The sequence below is a fragment of the Eulemur rufifrons genome, chromosome 7 (assembly GCF_041146395.1).
Source record: "Eulemur rufifrons isolate Redbay chromosome 7, OSU_ERuf_1, whole genome shotgun sequence".
Lineage (NCBI taxonomy): Eukaryota > Metazoa > Chordata > Mammalia > Primates > Lemuridae > Eulemur > Eulemur rufifrons.
The window spans coordinates 140,938,924-140,954,017 of NC_090989.1; the positions used below are offsets into that span (position 1 = coordinate 140,938,924).

Here is a 15,094-nt window from a genome sequence, read left to right on the forward strand (position 1 = left end):
CATCTCTACAAAAATTTTAAAAATTAGTCAGGCATCGTAGCATGTGCCTGTAGTCTTAGCTACTCAGAAGGCTGAGGCAGGCAGATCACTTGAGCCCAGGACTTTGAGGCTGCAGTGAGCTATGATCATGCCATTGCACTCCAGCCTGGGTGACAGAGAGAGACTCCAACTCTTAAAAAAAAAAAAAAAATTCCAACATCTGCATTCTGCCCAACACTCCCTATTTCCTTTATTGCTTTTTCTCCAAACCACTTACCACCATCAAACATCCTATTTTATTTATTTTTCCTGCTTATTCCTCTCCCCCTTACTAGAATCTAAGTCCCCAAAGGCAAAGATTTCTGTCCTTTTCTCCATTATATCCACAGTGCCCAGAAGAGCAAGAGCCTGCAAATGGTAGGTAAATAAACAAAATAACAAAAAATTAACAAAAAAAATTTAAAAATAAACAAAGAAATGAGGCTGAATGAATGAGCCTAGTCTTGTTCACAGTTGGATCCTGACCATCTCAAATACCCAGCATACAGAAGGCACTCAAATTTAGAGAAGCAATGACTATTAAGACACTCAAATTCTTAAGTACTATCAAATCCAAATAAAAATTATATTTTGTTCAGTATAATTTCAAATGTAAAGACAATTATATTTGTATGTTCAAAAATTCCTATGATACACTTTAAGAGTTAAATACATACCCTGAGTAAAAAAAAAAAAAAGATTACCTAGTTTGGTAACTTAGTTTAAAAAAACCAAATAAAAGATTAATTAGAATGCCCTTTCCTTAACAATGTCAGAAAAGTTTTTATACTACAGAATTCAGTAGAAAGTAGAGAATTAATGATTCAGGAAAAAGGAAAGAGCAGAACTGATATCACTGTCCTTGAGTAGGCAAGAGGGCACAGGATCTAATACTTATATGGAGGGACTGGCACAAATGAGGAAGATAGGCAATGCATCCACTGTAACAGAGAGGAGGTAGACCATATGGGCACAGCTATAAGGAAGTATGTAGCTAAGGTGGTGGGAGCCTGCAGTAGTCCTCTTCTGGTTGCTGAAATTGTCTCAGGCTACATTATCTAGTGAAGAGCATGGAGAGAATGTGAAGTAAAAACAAATGAGAATATGGGTGAGACCCCTGATGGATTCTAACTCTTCAGGACCAGTTAAAAGAAAAACACAGCACTGAATGGAAGTACAGAATAGAGGCATAACAGAAAAATTAGGATATTGTGGTATCACAGAAGCCCAATGTGACTGCTCAACTGTCATTCACTGACCGTACATCTCAGGAGTTAAATGGCCAAAAGCCAATTCACTACAGCCAGTCTAGAAAAAGGTGACACATCAAACTTCACTTAGGAAAGGGAGCAAACATTGCCAAAGAGCTATCTTTCTACAACAGCCTATGCTGTAGTATAAAATCAACTATCTTGAGTGTACATATGACTTTCTTATAAACTAAATTTAGCTTGCTTCTTTCAAAGAAATAAGAATAATCCTCCAAATGGTAACAGTATATTACTAATATCAACTTTTCCCAAACTTCTAAAAATAAAAAAGAAATGGTATGTAATGGAGCATCGAGGTGGTTAATTCTCAAACTGTTTATTATCCTTGTAAAAGGCTGATCTTTCCAAAATCCAAATAAATAGGTTTTACTATGAAATCTGCATCATTTCTACAGGTTGCCTTTCTTCTCTATGTGGATGAAAGCTTTTAAAGTACCGCCTATTCACTGGTTTATAATAATATATCACTAAGAGAATCGCTTCATCCACAGGAAGTTCAGGCCAGCATTTTAAAGCAACACTGCCACCAGAAGACAAGAAAGAAAAATAACTGCTAACAACTACAGAACAGACTAATTACAAAACACTTACCTAGCTTCCCAGTGTGGCTATGTTACAACCTGCCTACTACTGACTCTTCAGAAAGACTTATTCCTTCTTGTACTTCATCTTTTTAATGTTTCCCCCCAGGGTCAGCCTAACCTGCTAAGACACGGTTTCAAATCCGAGTCAGTCCTCAAATGCGGCAAAACAAAGTGACAGAGACTGTTCAATTGCTTCTGTCATCAGAAAACGAAAAGCAAGTAAATGTCACGGGGTCAGCATCTTTTCATTCGATTTAAAATTAACGCAATCGGGCATCTGATTAAGCCCTGAAGATGCTTTAGAGACGAAGATCACAACCTCTATGACACAAAAATTATAAAAAAGAAGAAGATTAGGTAGGATAAAAACCACTAAGAGGATATTAACCTGACATCTCTTTTCAACTTAAAATTGTATCCTAATGTGTCCTATGTCTTGCTCTAGGTAGTGTTTACACAGGTCCTCGAGCCCTTTACCATATGTAAGTTATCACTGAATTTTTTTTTTTTCACTCCTTGAAAAACTCAGTCTGTATCACTGATTTTTTAAGTGATCAACATTGTGTCCTACTCCGCAACGTGTCATGGAATCGCTGAATCTGTCACTGTCCACAAGTGTGGAAAAACTTGGTCGTGGTGGGAAGTCAGTCCTCGGCTCGCTTACAGAGAAACAGTCTCACCAGCAGGGGCTCGCTGCTCGCCCCCACTGCTTTTACCGGGCGCTTGGGACAGGAGCTCTCCCCGCCAGACGCTCACGTCCGGGATTAAAGGGCCGGCCGGGGAGGGCGTGACCAGCTGGGCCGCGCTGCCGTCGCTTACCCGGTAGTTGCTTGAGCCCACCCAGCCGGTGAGCGCGTCGACTGTCTTGCCCAGGCGGCCCAGGTCTTCCTCCAGGTCCGGGATGGCGCCGGGAGCACCGAGATAGAGCAGGAGCTCCTGGCCGACCTGCAGGCGGCCTCCGACGTCCTTCTGCTGCACCTGGGCGCTGAAGTACTCCATGCTGCGGGGCTCCATGGCTGCGACCGGCCGCCCGTCCACCCGCCCGCCAGTCCGTAAGGGGCCAACTTTCGGCGAGCGCCGCCCAGCTGCTAGTGCGGGTCCCCGAGGGAGCCGGCGGGACGCACTCGGCCCGCCTGAGCCGCGGCTCGCGGGGCGCGGCGGGCAGCGGGAGCGGGGCCAAACGCCCAGCGGCCCCCAAACTAGTCAAACTCGGCGCCCCCCGCGCCCCAGCCCGCTTCAGAGGCCGCGGCCGCGGGCGACGTCAGCACGCGCGTGACGTCAGCACGACGCCGGCGAGTGCCCGCCCGTCCGGCTCGAGCTTCTCCCTGGCGGTAGTGGTAGTGGCTGGGGAAACTGCTGGCGGCGCTGGTAATTCTAGGGGGATTTGGGGTGTGACTTGGGTCAAGATGCCCGGGAGGTGGACTCTTCTTCACCAGCCTTTATTGCAGCAGCCGGCCCTCGTCTTGTAATATATAGAACCCTTCCAAGTTTTCCTCCACTTGAATTCAATACTTGGGAAAGTTTCTGGTGCTTGGGATTTCCCACCCACACTGCCATTTTTTTTTTTTTTTTTAAACCAGAACACACTTTAGTATTCTTCCTCATTGAAAACATCATGACTCTTGCTTCCAGCCACCACCACTTTCACTGTGTAATACTTTTTTTAAAACTTGGGTTAATGTAGAGTAAAACGCACAGGTTTTAAGTCTACGCTTCATGAGATTGGGCAAATGTATTTGATCGTGTGACCGACCACCACCCCAGTGAAAGTGTAGCACGTTTCCATCACTCCGGGAAGTTCCCAGACACTTCCCAGTCAATAACCACCTCCTCCCTAGGCAATTCTAATTTGATTTTTTATCATGGTAGCATAAACAGTTTTCCCTGTTCCTGGACTTAACAAAACTTCATACAGTCTGTACTCTTTTTGAGTCGGTTTTCTTTCTCTTAGCCTAATGCTTGAAGTTCTTTCAGCGCTGCCGGTGTCTCAGAAATACATTCCTTTTTATTGCTTTCCATTGTGTGGAAGAATTGCAATTTGTTGATACATTCACTTATTGGTAGACGGTTGGGTTGTTTCCAGTTTTTGGTAATTATGAATAAAGCTGTTATAATGGTTAGTGTACAAGTCTTTGTGTGTACGTATGTTTTCATTTCTCTTGGATAAATACCAAAGACGGGAATTACTAAGTCTTATGTTTAACTTTAGAAGAAACTGCTAAACTGTTTACTGAAGTGGCCGGACCAAATCAAATTCCCACCAGCAATGCTTGAGAATTCCGGTTGCCCCACATCCTTCACAATATTTGGTAGAGTCTGGCTTATTCATTTTAGCAATTCTGGTGGAGATGAAGTTGGCTATAACGTGTTCCCAATGCACATTGTATTTATCTTCCTGCCAATCATTCCTAACCACAATTAAATGATTATCTGCTTAATATCTATCTCTTCTGATATGCAAAAACAAGGAATATTTGTGTTTTTCCCAGGATGGTGCCTAGCAAATACTGGGCACTCAATTTAAGTTGAATGAGTGAATGAATTCAATAAAAAATGACATTTGAAATTTTCACAATAATAATAAACTCAAAATTCAAAGAAATCTATTTTCTGTGTTCTGTAGTTTTTTCAATATTTTTGTGTTTCACATTGTGTTGTGTTGTAAAGTTTCTTCCATCTTTGGTTGTAATTTCTCTGAGACTGTGTGTCAAGCAAGTAAACTATGTATGATGGTTAATTTTATGCATCAACTTGACTAGACCAAGGGATGCCCAGATAACTGCTAAAACATTATTTCTGGGTGTGTCTGTGAGGGTGTTTCTGGAAGAGGTTAGCATTTGAATTGGTGAGCTGAATAAAGCAGATGACCCCCCCAATGTGTGTGGACATCATCCAATCCAGCGAGGCCTGAATAGAACAAGAAGGTAGAAAACGGGTGAATTCATCCTTTCCGCTTGAGCTGAGACATCCGTCTTCTCCTGTCCTTGGAGATCAGTGCTCCTGGCTCTGGAACTTTGGGACTCAAATCATCAGTCTCCCCATTCTCAGGCCTCTAGACTAGGACTGAATTACACCACTAAGTTTCCTGGTTTACCAGCTTCCCCAGTTCTCCAGCTTTCGAACAGCAGACTGTGGGACTTCTTGGCCTTCTTACCATGGGAACCAATTACCATAATAATTCTCCTCATATCTATCTATCTATTGGTTCTGTTTCTCTGGAGAACCCTGTCCAGTTACACTATGGTACCTATTCCTTGGATGTCTAAAAGTTCTGTTCTATAAGGTTGCAGGAGGATATAAAAAGAAAATTCTGTGCACAAGAAGTTTATACTCTTACTGCTGGTGACCAGTTGCAATATGTGGTATAGAAAAAAATAAAAAGTGACTGCTGCTCTGCACCCTTAGTTGTCTCCATTCACCTTTCTGAACTTACATAACTTGAGGATCACACTAGATGGTCTCTACGTTATAAGTTAACTAAATCATCTTTTGGTTATAAGATAACACAATTGCATTTGAGTAACACTGGAAGCACCTACAAAATAGTAAATACTGGTTACTATTACCTAAATATCCTGTTTATGTTTCATTAATTCATTAACATTATCTTCTGAGCACCTGTATTGTGCTAGACATTGTGCCAAGTTCCATAGACACAAAGTTCACTTAGACCTGATCTCTGCCCACAAGCTCAAATACAGACAAGAAAATGAACATTTATGGGATGTTATCATGGAGTAGGAAGAAAGCTTTTGAAAGCCCAGATGAGATTCCTTATCTAGATGGCACTGAGTATGGGGGTAAGAGAGTTGTAAATTAGGGAAGGCTTCCTGGAAGAGTTTATATTTGAATTTTGAGGATAAGTAGGAATTAACTAATTAAGGAAGTGGTTTTCTGGGGAATAGCATGTTTATCTATAAGATGTAGTCTTGACTATTTTGATTTAACACTTGTTATTATCATTGTTACATACCTATTACAAAATCTACATCTTTATCTATATCACCATTGTCTGCCCTAGGTTAAACATTGGTAGAGCAGAAAATTACCAAACTTTCTAGTGTCTCAGTCATTTTTTTACAGCACCCCTAGACCAAAAGAAATACCTAAGACATACCACTGAATAGTAAGATCTGAACAACTTAAGGAGTATTCATGTCCTAACAACTTTGTAGGCATGTGAAAAAACAATACACACAAATTGAAAAAATTTTTTATTTCATTCTTGAACAACCACAGTTATGAATAGGATGTCTGTGACATTTCTCAAACCTTGGAATGAGGCTAGATACGGTCATTCTCGTCCTGCTGCACATTGATTCTCAGGCAGTATTTTTTTTTTTTTTAACACAGCAATCACAGAAAGGATATGACATCAATGAAAGAAATGTGCCAAAATCTAATGTTGAAATTGTGCATTCCTCAGAGCCATCCACGGTTTGACAAATGCCAAACGTCACTGTTTCCCTTTAAAATTTAAAATATCCTAGAGTGATCTCGGTGAGTTTGCTGTGGCACCCTGGGATGCTTGGCCACATAGTTTAGGAACTTTGGCAGAGAGACAAAGAGAACAGGAAACACAAATAGTAATCATGCAGAAAGAAGGTATGGATTTAATGAAAACTGGGCTTCACAAAAGCTCATGCCTTGTCATTGGGCTAGGTCTTTCTAATCCTCTAAGCAACCCTATATGGAAGATACATCCCCAAAAGCTGAGACTCAGAGATTAAGTCCTTAGCCTCTTTCATGATTTCAGATCCATGATTCAAACCCAGGATGTCTGACTTTTGTAGTCTTCCAAATAAATAAATAAGGAAAGAAAATTAGAAAAAAGAAAGTTTTAAATTAACTACCACAATAGTAATGCTCCTTGTACAACAGATTGTATTTCTTTGAACATTTATATTTCCACTTAGAACCTTCCTTTCTCTAAATTGCTGTTAAAAAGAAAAGAGTAAGGAGATAGAGAAAATAGGTAGGAATTTTAGGAAAGAAGTTGGTGTAGGAAACATCCACATTCTTTCATAATCAGTAACGAAAATTTATCTGGGAGCACCAGTCTATTTTTAACTGGCAACAAGGCTGAAATACATCACTTAAATACAGGAGACTGACTTCCTGACCTATTTGTTCATTATTTCTGATAATAGTGGAAACTTTGAGTAGACTTTGTTCCGACACTGGACTTTATTTTCCATACGATAGCTAGAAGACAAATAAATCATCATACTGCTGCTTTGAAACCGCACTTCAATAAATATCCTTCAAGAAAGGCATTGGATTAGGTACTGAGGAGGGAGGAGGGGTTGGATAGGAGTGGCTTACCAAAGATATATTGAACCTTTCTTCAAAGATTAAGAGAGATATGTACACAAATGTTCATAGCAGCCTTATTCATGATAGTTCAAACTGGAAACAGTCCCAATAGCCACAAACTGGAAAATAGATAACTGTGGTATAGTCATACAATGGAACTCTACAAAGCAATAAAAACCAAACTGCCAATACATTCAACAATGAGGACAAATCTTAAAAACATCACTTTGAGCACAAGATGCCAGATACAAAAGAATATATGCTGCATGATTTAATTTACGAGAAGTTCTAGTACAGGAAAAACTTAATGATGGTGATGGAAGTTAGAAGAGTGGTTATCATAAAAGAAGGGAGTCAGTGGGCATTGTCTGGGAAAGGGCCTGAGAGAACTTCCTATAGTGATGGCAGTGTTCTATATTTTGATCTGGATGGTGATTCTAGGGGTATATGGATTGGTACAAATTTGTATTATACCTAACAAAAAGGGAGAAAAAAGGTTAAAAAAAGGGATTAAAAGGGAAAAAGGGGGATAAAACATTTATAATCTATTGGACTGCTGCCCAATAGAAATATATATGTGAGTGTATAATGTATGTAATTTAAATGTTTCTAGTAGCCACATTTTAAAAAGTAAAAAGAAACAGGTGAAGGTATATTTTTTAATACATAAAATATATTTAATAATATTTTATTCAGCAATATTTTAAAAACAATATTTAATAAAATCATAGATGATAACTTAAATAATATTTAATACAATTATAGGTGATATTTCAATAAACATGTTATAATGCCTTATTAAATATTATATTTCATGAGTTATTACTAATTACACTTAAAATATTTTATTTATATCCAAATAATATCATTTAAACCTGTGATTAACATAAACAATTATTAATAAAATATTTTACATATTGGACAGTGCAAGTCTCTTGGCAAGAGTACCAGTTAATACTTAGAAAACTCAAGTTCTGATATCACTGGCTGTGTAATGTAATACAGCCATCTATTAACGTCTCTGAGCTTCAGTGTTTCAGTCTAAATAATGGAGATTCATAACAATTGTTGGAAGAAGTACTCCTCCATGAGTTCCATACATCTTGTTAGGTATGCCAAGAATACAAGACCACTCTTTACCTGAGTTACTTCTCTGGGTTATGTCTGTAGCAAGGGATGAAGTAATGTCTCCCTCCAGGACAAAGAACAGGTTTGCTTATTGCTTGCTATAGAATGGCAGGATCCCCGACTTCAGTGTTTGTTTCCATGAGATTTGGGAGGCAAAGGGAATCAATGCAAACATGAAGCTTATGCTGCTTGCTGTGCCATGAGTAAAAAAGTCCTTTGTCCCTGACCCAGGAGTCTTGCACCTTCTGTCGGCATCTTTGAAACAGTAACAGGCTAATTATTAGTTTGTAAATAGGGTAAAATTAAATCCCATCACCTACCACCGAAGGTCTTTGTTTGTTTCTGCTAATGATCAAATTAAATCTATTAAGAGGTGAAAAGGCTCCATAAATGTAGTAAATATATTTCTATACCAATATTAGTTGGCATATAATTAACCCCTAAACAAATGAAACACCTGTATTAAGGAAGTTCAGCTAGAAAGATCAGATAAAGCATCAAACATTGCTGTGGAAATTTTTTATTTTAAGAGATAGGGTCTCACTCTGTCACTTAGGCTGAAGTGCAGTGGCATGATCACAGCTCACTGCAACCTCGAACTTCTGGGCTCAAGTGATCCTCCTGCCTCAGCCTCTTGAGTAACTGGGACTACAGATACATACCACCATGCCTGGCCTATCAGTTTTTTAAATTTTTTGTAGACATGAGTCTCGCTATGTTGCCCAGACTGGTTGCTGTGGAAATTAATAAAGGATGAAACACATCTGTCCCTGCAATGTTTAAAATAAACTTATTTCTGTAAGTAAATATTTTCTCATTTTCTCATTGATTTACAGCATAAGAAGGTCAAACCCAATGAGTTCAATGCTTTGTTGAAAAAAGGGGGTAGGTTGCAATGGGGATCAGGCTGAAGATGCACTGGGGGTTGTGGAGTTTTTACCACCTTGACTATTGGGAGGGCTCTCCCAGCTCTGTACCACCAGTAGCTTCAATTCTCCTAACCTCCCACTCTGTCCCAGCTCTGTACCACCAGCAGCTTCAATTATCCTAACCTCCCACTATGTCCCGGGGGTACAGAAAAACTTATGCACGTAACCTTTCAATTCAGAAATACCTCTGGGCCTCCTACCATTTAAGAATTCGAGGTCAGGGACAGTGGCTCACGCCTGTAATCCTAGCACTTTGGGAAGCCGAGGTGGGAGGATTGCTTGAGTCCAGGAGTTACAGACCAGTCTGAGCAAGAGGAGACCCTATCTCTACAAAAAATAGAAAAATTAGCGGGGCATGGTGGCTCACACCTATAGTCCCAGCTACTCAGAAGGCTGAGGCAGGAGGATCTCTTGAGCCCAGGAGTTTGAGGCTGCAGTGAGCTATGATGACACTATTGCACTCTAGCTAGGGTGACAGAGTGAAACCCTGTCTCAAAAAAAAAAAAAAAAAAAAAAAAAAAAAATTGAGCTAAGCTCTTATAAGGGTAATTCAAATCCAGAAGGAACTTAAATTCTTCTGTGGGAGAAAATTTTAACTCCAAATTTCCAATTCCAAAAATGTATATACTACAAATGCTAAATGTAGGAACAGTCATAAATGAATATGGCCCAAGTTGTAAGAGATTATTCTTACATGGAAGATTTAAGAGAAGCTTCTTGATATATTAGCAAATGAGGTGGCTGGGAGCATAGACATGATTTTAGCAGGGAGAGGCAGAGAAGGAATCCAAGGGATGAGAAGGAGTCTGGATGCAGATGCAGGAAAGTCAGGCAGAGTGCAGCAGCCGTAACCAAGCCAGTTCAGCTGGATCATCCTGGGACCTATAAGAGGGAGTTCTTGTCAGAATTTTTAAGCCCTTAAAAGGTTTTGTCACATGCATTCAATAAGGAAAATAAACAATATACCTCTTTTTCATGATAGCCAATGTCTTGTTTTTCATGAAAGCCTAGAGAAATGGAAATTTTTATGTGCAATGATGCTTTTGATGTTGCCAGGGAGTCCAGTGAATGTTTTCCTGTCAAATGTGTCAGACACATGTTAGATTGTGCTAAGATAGACCATGAAAATATCACTGGGACTCATTGTATTAATATGAGATTTCTTGCTAAGTCTGCAAGGGTCCACCTAACCAGTATTTTCAGAAAGAAATTTCCTACCTTATGAAAGACTTCAAAAATTTTTGTGACAAAAACTTACCTATTAACTCCCATAAAATAAATTCCTGTCCCAGTTGCCTGAGACCAGATGTTTTGTTCCAAATGGCATTGCAACCTCTAACTCCTGGCCTTAAGCAATCTTCCCACCTTGGCCTCCCAAAGTCCTGGGATTACAGGTGTGAGCCACCATGCCCGACCTAGCAGAGTTTTCTGATAAGAAAAAAGTACTGAAAAATTTATGTCACAACTTTGGTTTCTGTCTGATTTTCTATATTAGTTGTCTATTGCTGGATAACAGAGTGTCTCAACCCTAACGGTTTAAAACAATAATGTCTATTTATTATCTTGCAGATTTTGGTGGGCCAGGAGTTTGAGAGCAGCTTACCTGAATAGTTTTGGCTCAGGTTCTTCCATGAGATTACAAGCAAGATGTCAGCCAGGGCTGTAGTCATCTGAAGGCTTGATTGGGTTGGAGGATCCACTTTCAAGGTGACTCATTCCCATGGTTGTTGGCAGGAGGCCTCAGTTCCTCACCTCATGGATCTCTCGATAGGGCTGTCGTAATTGTCTTTATGACATGGCAGCTAACTTCCTTCAAAGTGCGTAATCCAAGAAATATCAAGGAGAAAGTCACAACATCTTTCTTTATCCAGTCTCTGAAGTCACACACCATCTTTTTCACCATGGTCTACTATTTACACAGATCAGACCTTCAGTGTGGGAGAGAACTATACTAGGAGGCAAGAATGGGAAACATTTTGGAAACCAACCACAATACTATCTTTAATTGTAATATTTTTTACATTGTATTTTCAAATTGGAACATGAGTCAATGGTTAAAAGGAGTAAGTTTTAATTGTAAGTTTGAAACAGTGAAAATAGAAAAAATTCAAAAATCCTGAAACTACTTAGGTTACTGACAGCCTGAACTACCCAGAGCTCCCTATAATTATTTTGGCAGTGATGTACTTTGATTATCATTCTAATAAGCTGAAGTCCATCCAAAATGTATAGTGTATGCTTAGAAGTTCGGTCGGGCGCGGTGGCTCATGCCTGTAATCCTAGTACTCTGGGAGGCTGAGGTGGGCGGATCCCTTGAGCTCAGGAGTTCGAGACCAGCCTGAGCAAGAGCGAGACCCCCGTCTCTACTAAAAAAAATATATAGAAAGAAATTAGCTGGACAACTAAAATATATATAGAAAAAAATTAGCCGGGCATGGTGGCACATGCCTGTAGTCCCAGCTACTCTGGAGGCTGAGGCAGGAGGATTGCTTGAGCCCAGGAGTTTGAGGTTGCTGTCAGCTAGGCTGATGCCACGGCACTCTAGCCCAGGTGACAGAGACTCTGTCTCAAAAAAATAAAAAAAGAAGTTTACTTACAGTACCAATTTCCATTATTGTGGAGATGCAAATGAGCCTAAAGATTAGTATCTGCTTTTGAAGAAAACTGAGTAATAATTGCTTGAAATGAATATATTTGATGTGGCTTTTAAAAAGCAATTTTGCAGACTTTTAAGGAAAACTGTGATCACTTTTTCTAAATTACAGAGAAGACCGATTTGAGTATTACAATAAAATGTACTGATCAATTAAAAATTGCATGAACCTTCAAGATTAGTCTTTGCATTACCTTAAGAAACTGAAGTTTATAAAAAAGGAAGAAAATTCATGACAATCTATAAACATTTCCAAATATGTTTAGGTGAAAAAGAGGCTGCCAATCTGAAAAAATGTATTATTATAAAAATGACATAGTTAATAAATATATTTGATTGTGCATTCATTTTTTAAAAAGTCATGTGTAACCCAGTTCTTTTACTTATATTTGGATGAATGTATGGTTGTTATTGCTTAGGCAATTGTTTCTTATATTTGTAAGGGTGATGTCTGTAAAGATGTGTGTTGGTAAAATAACTGGTGAAAACATTTTCAACCAAAGAGTAAAGGATTTTAGCACACGGTGTTTTCTGGAAACAAATGTATGGGACTATGGAGAGATGAAGCCAAATATATGATAGACGGAACTCCAGAAGTGGTATCCCACGTCAAGTCTTCTGCCCCAAGAATACTTTGTTGTAAATAATTTATTTTTATTTTTTCTCAGAGGGGTAGTAAAGGAGTAAATGTTACTTTTAAAAAATCAGTGTGTTCTTTTGAGTCAAATTTATAATGAACATGTTAATTTTGAAAGCTTCCTTTACTACATAGATGTATACCAGCTTAGCCAGAAGTAGCTGCTGGTCAGAATTTGCTAACATATCTCCTGTTGGTTCTGTTTCTCCGAAGAACCTTGACTAATACAAAGGCATTAAAATTCCTTGAGAAGACTAGAGTTATGACTAGAACTACTAAGAGCAGTTGATGAGATGGTCTGAAAAGAGACAAGGCCAAAGACGAGACCCCCACAGGAGCTCAGTGCAATTGTCTAGAGAAAGAATAATGACAGTCTCAACAAAGACAAATGATTGGCCACTCTGCTTTCCACCTCACGCACACAAAGCATCAATCATAAAAGGAAAAGTACATATTGAATACTAAACAGTCAACATATACAAACTTTTCTATTTTTATTTAGAAAACTCTTGGATGGCATTTACTAAGAGCCACATACTGTTCTAAGCACTTTACAAATATTAGCTCATTTAATCCTCATAGTGATTGTACAAGGTAGGTATTATTAATATCCCCATTGTACAGATGGGGATATTGAGGCAAAGGGAGATTAAGAAACTTGTCCATGTTCACCCAGCTATTAGATGATGAAGCCAAAATTTGAATCCAAGAAATTTCGCCCCAAATCCCTTAGTCTTAACTGCAATGCTATGCTCATTTTTTTGTGGGGAGAACTGTGTAATTTGGAGTGCTGATACTCAAGATATACAGTTTAAGTCGTCATTTTGAGATAGAAAATATAAACGGGTAAAGAGAGAGGTACGTTATAGTCCTGAGTCATTCAGAGCTCCTAGATAGATTTGTGCAACAGAGTTTGATTCATGTACCCAAAAAATTGCTAAGCACAGCAAACCATTTCTGAGGCTATCATTAGCTCCACCTTGCTTGACGCCTAGGCCAAAGGAAAAAAAATTAAGGACCTGTGCTTATCAAGGCAAACTTCAGTTAAATATATGCAGAATATTTCTAGAAATCTATATTGTGGTTAGAAAATATGAATACATTTTTTTTTATTTTATTTTTTTTACATTATTTCTTGTACAATGATATGAAATAATATGGGAAATATTCATGATAAATTATTAAGTGAACAGTGCAAGTTAAAAACAATAGTTTCATATTTTTTTCCCCACCCCCCCTTTCCCGAGTCAGCACCTTCAAGTGTTACCACTCCCCAAATGGTGCGCAATGCACTCATTGTGTAGGCATACCCCCATCCCCTCCCCCACCCCCCACCTCAGTCTGATGTCCAATTGGTGTCGTTTCCAGATTTGTATTTAGGTGATGATCAAGGAAACCAATTTTCTGGTGAGTACATGTGATGCTTGTTTTTCCATTCTTGGGATACTTCACTTAATATAATGGGTTCCAACTCTCTCCAGGAGAACCATAGAGATGTTGTATCTTCATCATTCCTTATAGCTGAGTAGTATTCCATGGTATACATATACCACAGTTTACTAATCCAATCATGTATTGATGGGCATTTGGGTTGTTTCCACATCTTTGCTATTGTGAATTGTGCTGCTATAAACATTTGGGTACACGGGCCTTTGTTACAGAATGACCTTTTTTCCTTTGGGTATATGCCCAGTAATGGGATTGCTGGGTCAAATGGCAGGTCTACTTGAATCTGTTTAAGATACCTCCATAATGCTTTCCACAGAGGTTGCACTAGTTTGCAGTCCCACCAGCAGTGTATTAGTGTTCCTGTCTCTCCACACCCACGCCAACATGTGTTGTTTTGGGTTTTTTTGATAAAGGCCATTCTCACTGGGGTTAAGTGATATCTCATTGTGGTTTTGATTTGCATTTCCCTGATGATTAGAGATGTTGAACACTTTTTCATATGTTTGTTAGCCATTTTTATATCTTCTTTTGAAAAATTTCTATTCATGTCCTTTGCCCACTTTTTGATAGGGTTGCTTGATTTTTTCTTGCTGATTTTCCTGAGTTCTAAATAGATTCTTGTTATCAGTCCTTTATCTGATGTGTAGTATGCAAAAATTTTTTCCCATTCTGTAGGTGGTCTGTTTATTCTCTGGACTGTTTCTTTGGCTGTGCAGAAGCTTTTTAATTTAATCATGTCCCATTCATTTATTTTTGTTGCTGCTGTGATTGCCTTGGGGGTCTTCTTCATAAATTCTTTGCCTAGGCCAATGTCTGTAAGAGTCTTTCCTACATTTTCTTCTAGAATTCTGATTGTATCACGCCTAAGGTTTAAGTCTGTTATCCACCGTGATTTGATTTTTGTGAGAGGTGAAAGCTGTGGGTCCTGTTTCAGTCTTCTACAAGTGGCTAACCAATTCTCCCAGCACCATTTGTTGAATAGGGATTCTTGTCCCCAGAGTATATTCTTTCCCGCTTTGTCGAAAATTAGGTGACTATATGAGGATGGTTCTATATTTGGATTTTCTGTTGTGTTCCACTGGTCTGTGTCCCTGCACTTGTGCCAGAAA

General features: G+C 39.0%; 1 protein-coding gene across 13 annotated transcripts in view; it reads right to left on the reverse strand.

Annotated features, from left to right (window-relative positions):
• CLASP2 (cytoplasmic linker associated protein 2) overlaps window positions 1-2,887 on the reverse strand; it is a 196,939-nt gene extending 194,052 nt beyond the window's left edge. For 12 of the 13 annotated variants that reach the window (XM_069475479.1, XM_069475475.1, XM_069475478.1 and 9 more), the window contains exon 1: window positions 2,693-2,887. In XM_069475479.1, coding sequence (XP_069331580.1) covers window positions 2,693-2,887 — 195 coding nt within the window. The remainder of the gene's footprint in view (window positions 1-2,692) is intronic. The other variant, XM_069475487.1, reaches the window with a different exon arrangement.
• Window positions 2,888-15,094: the final 12,207 nt, after the last annotated feature.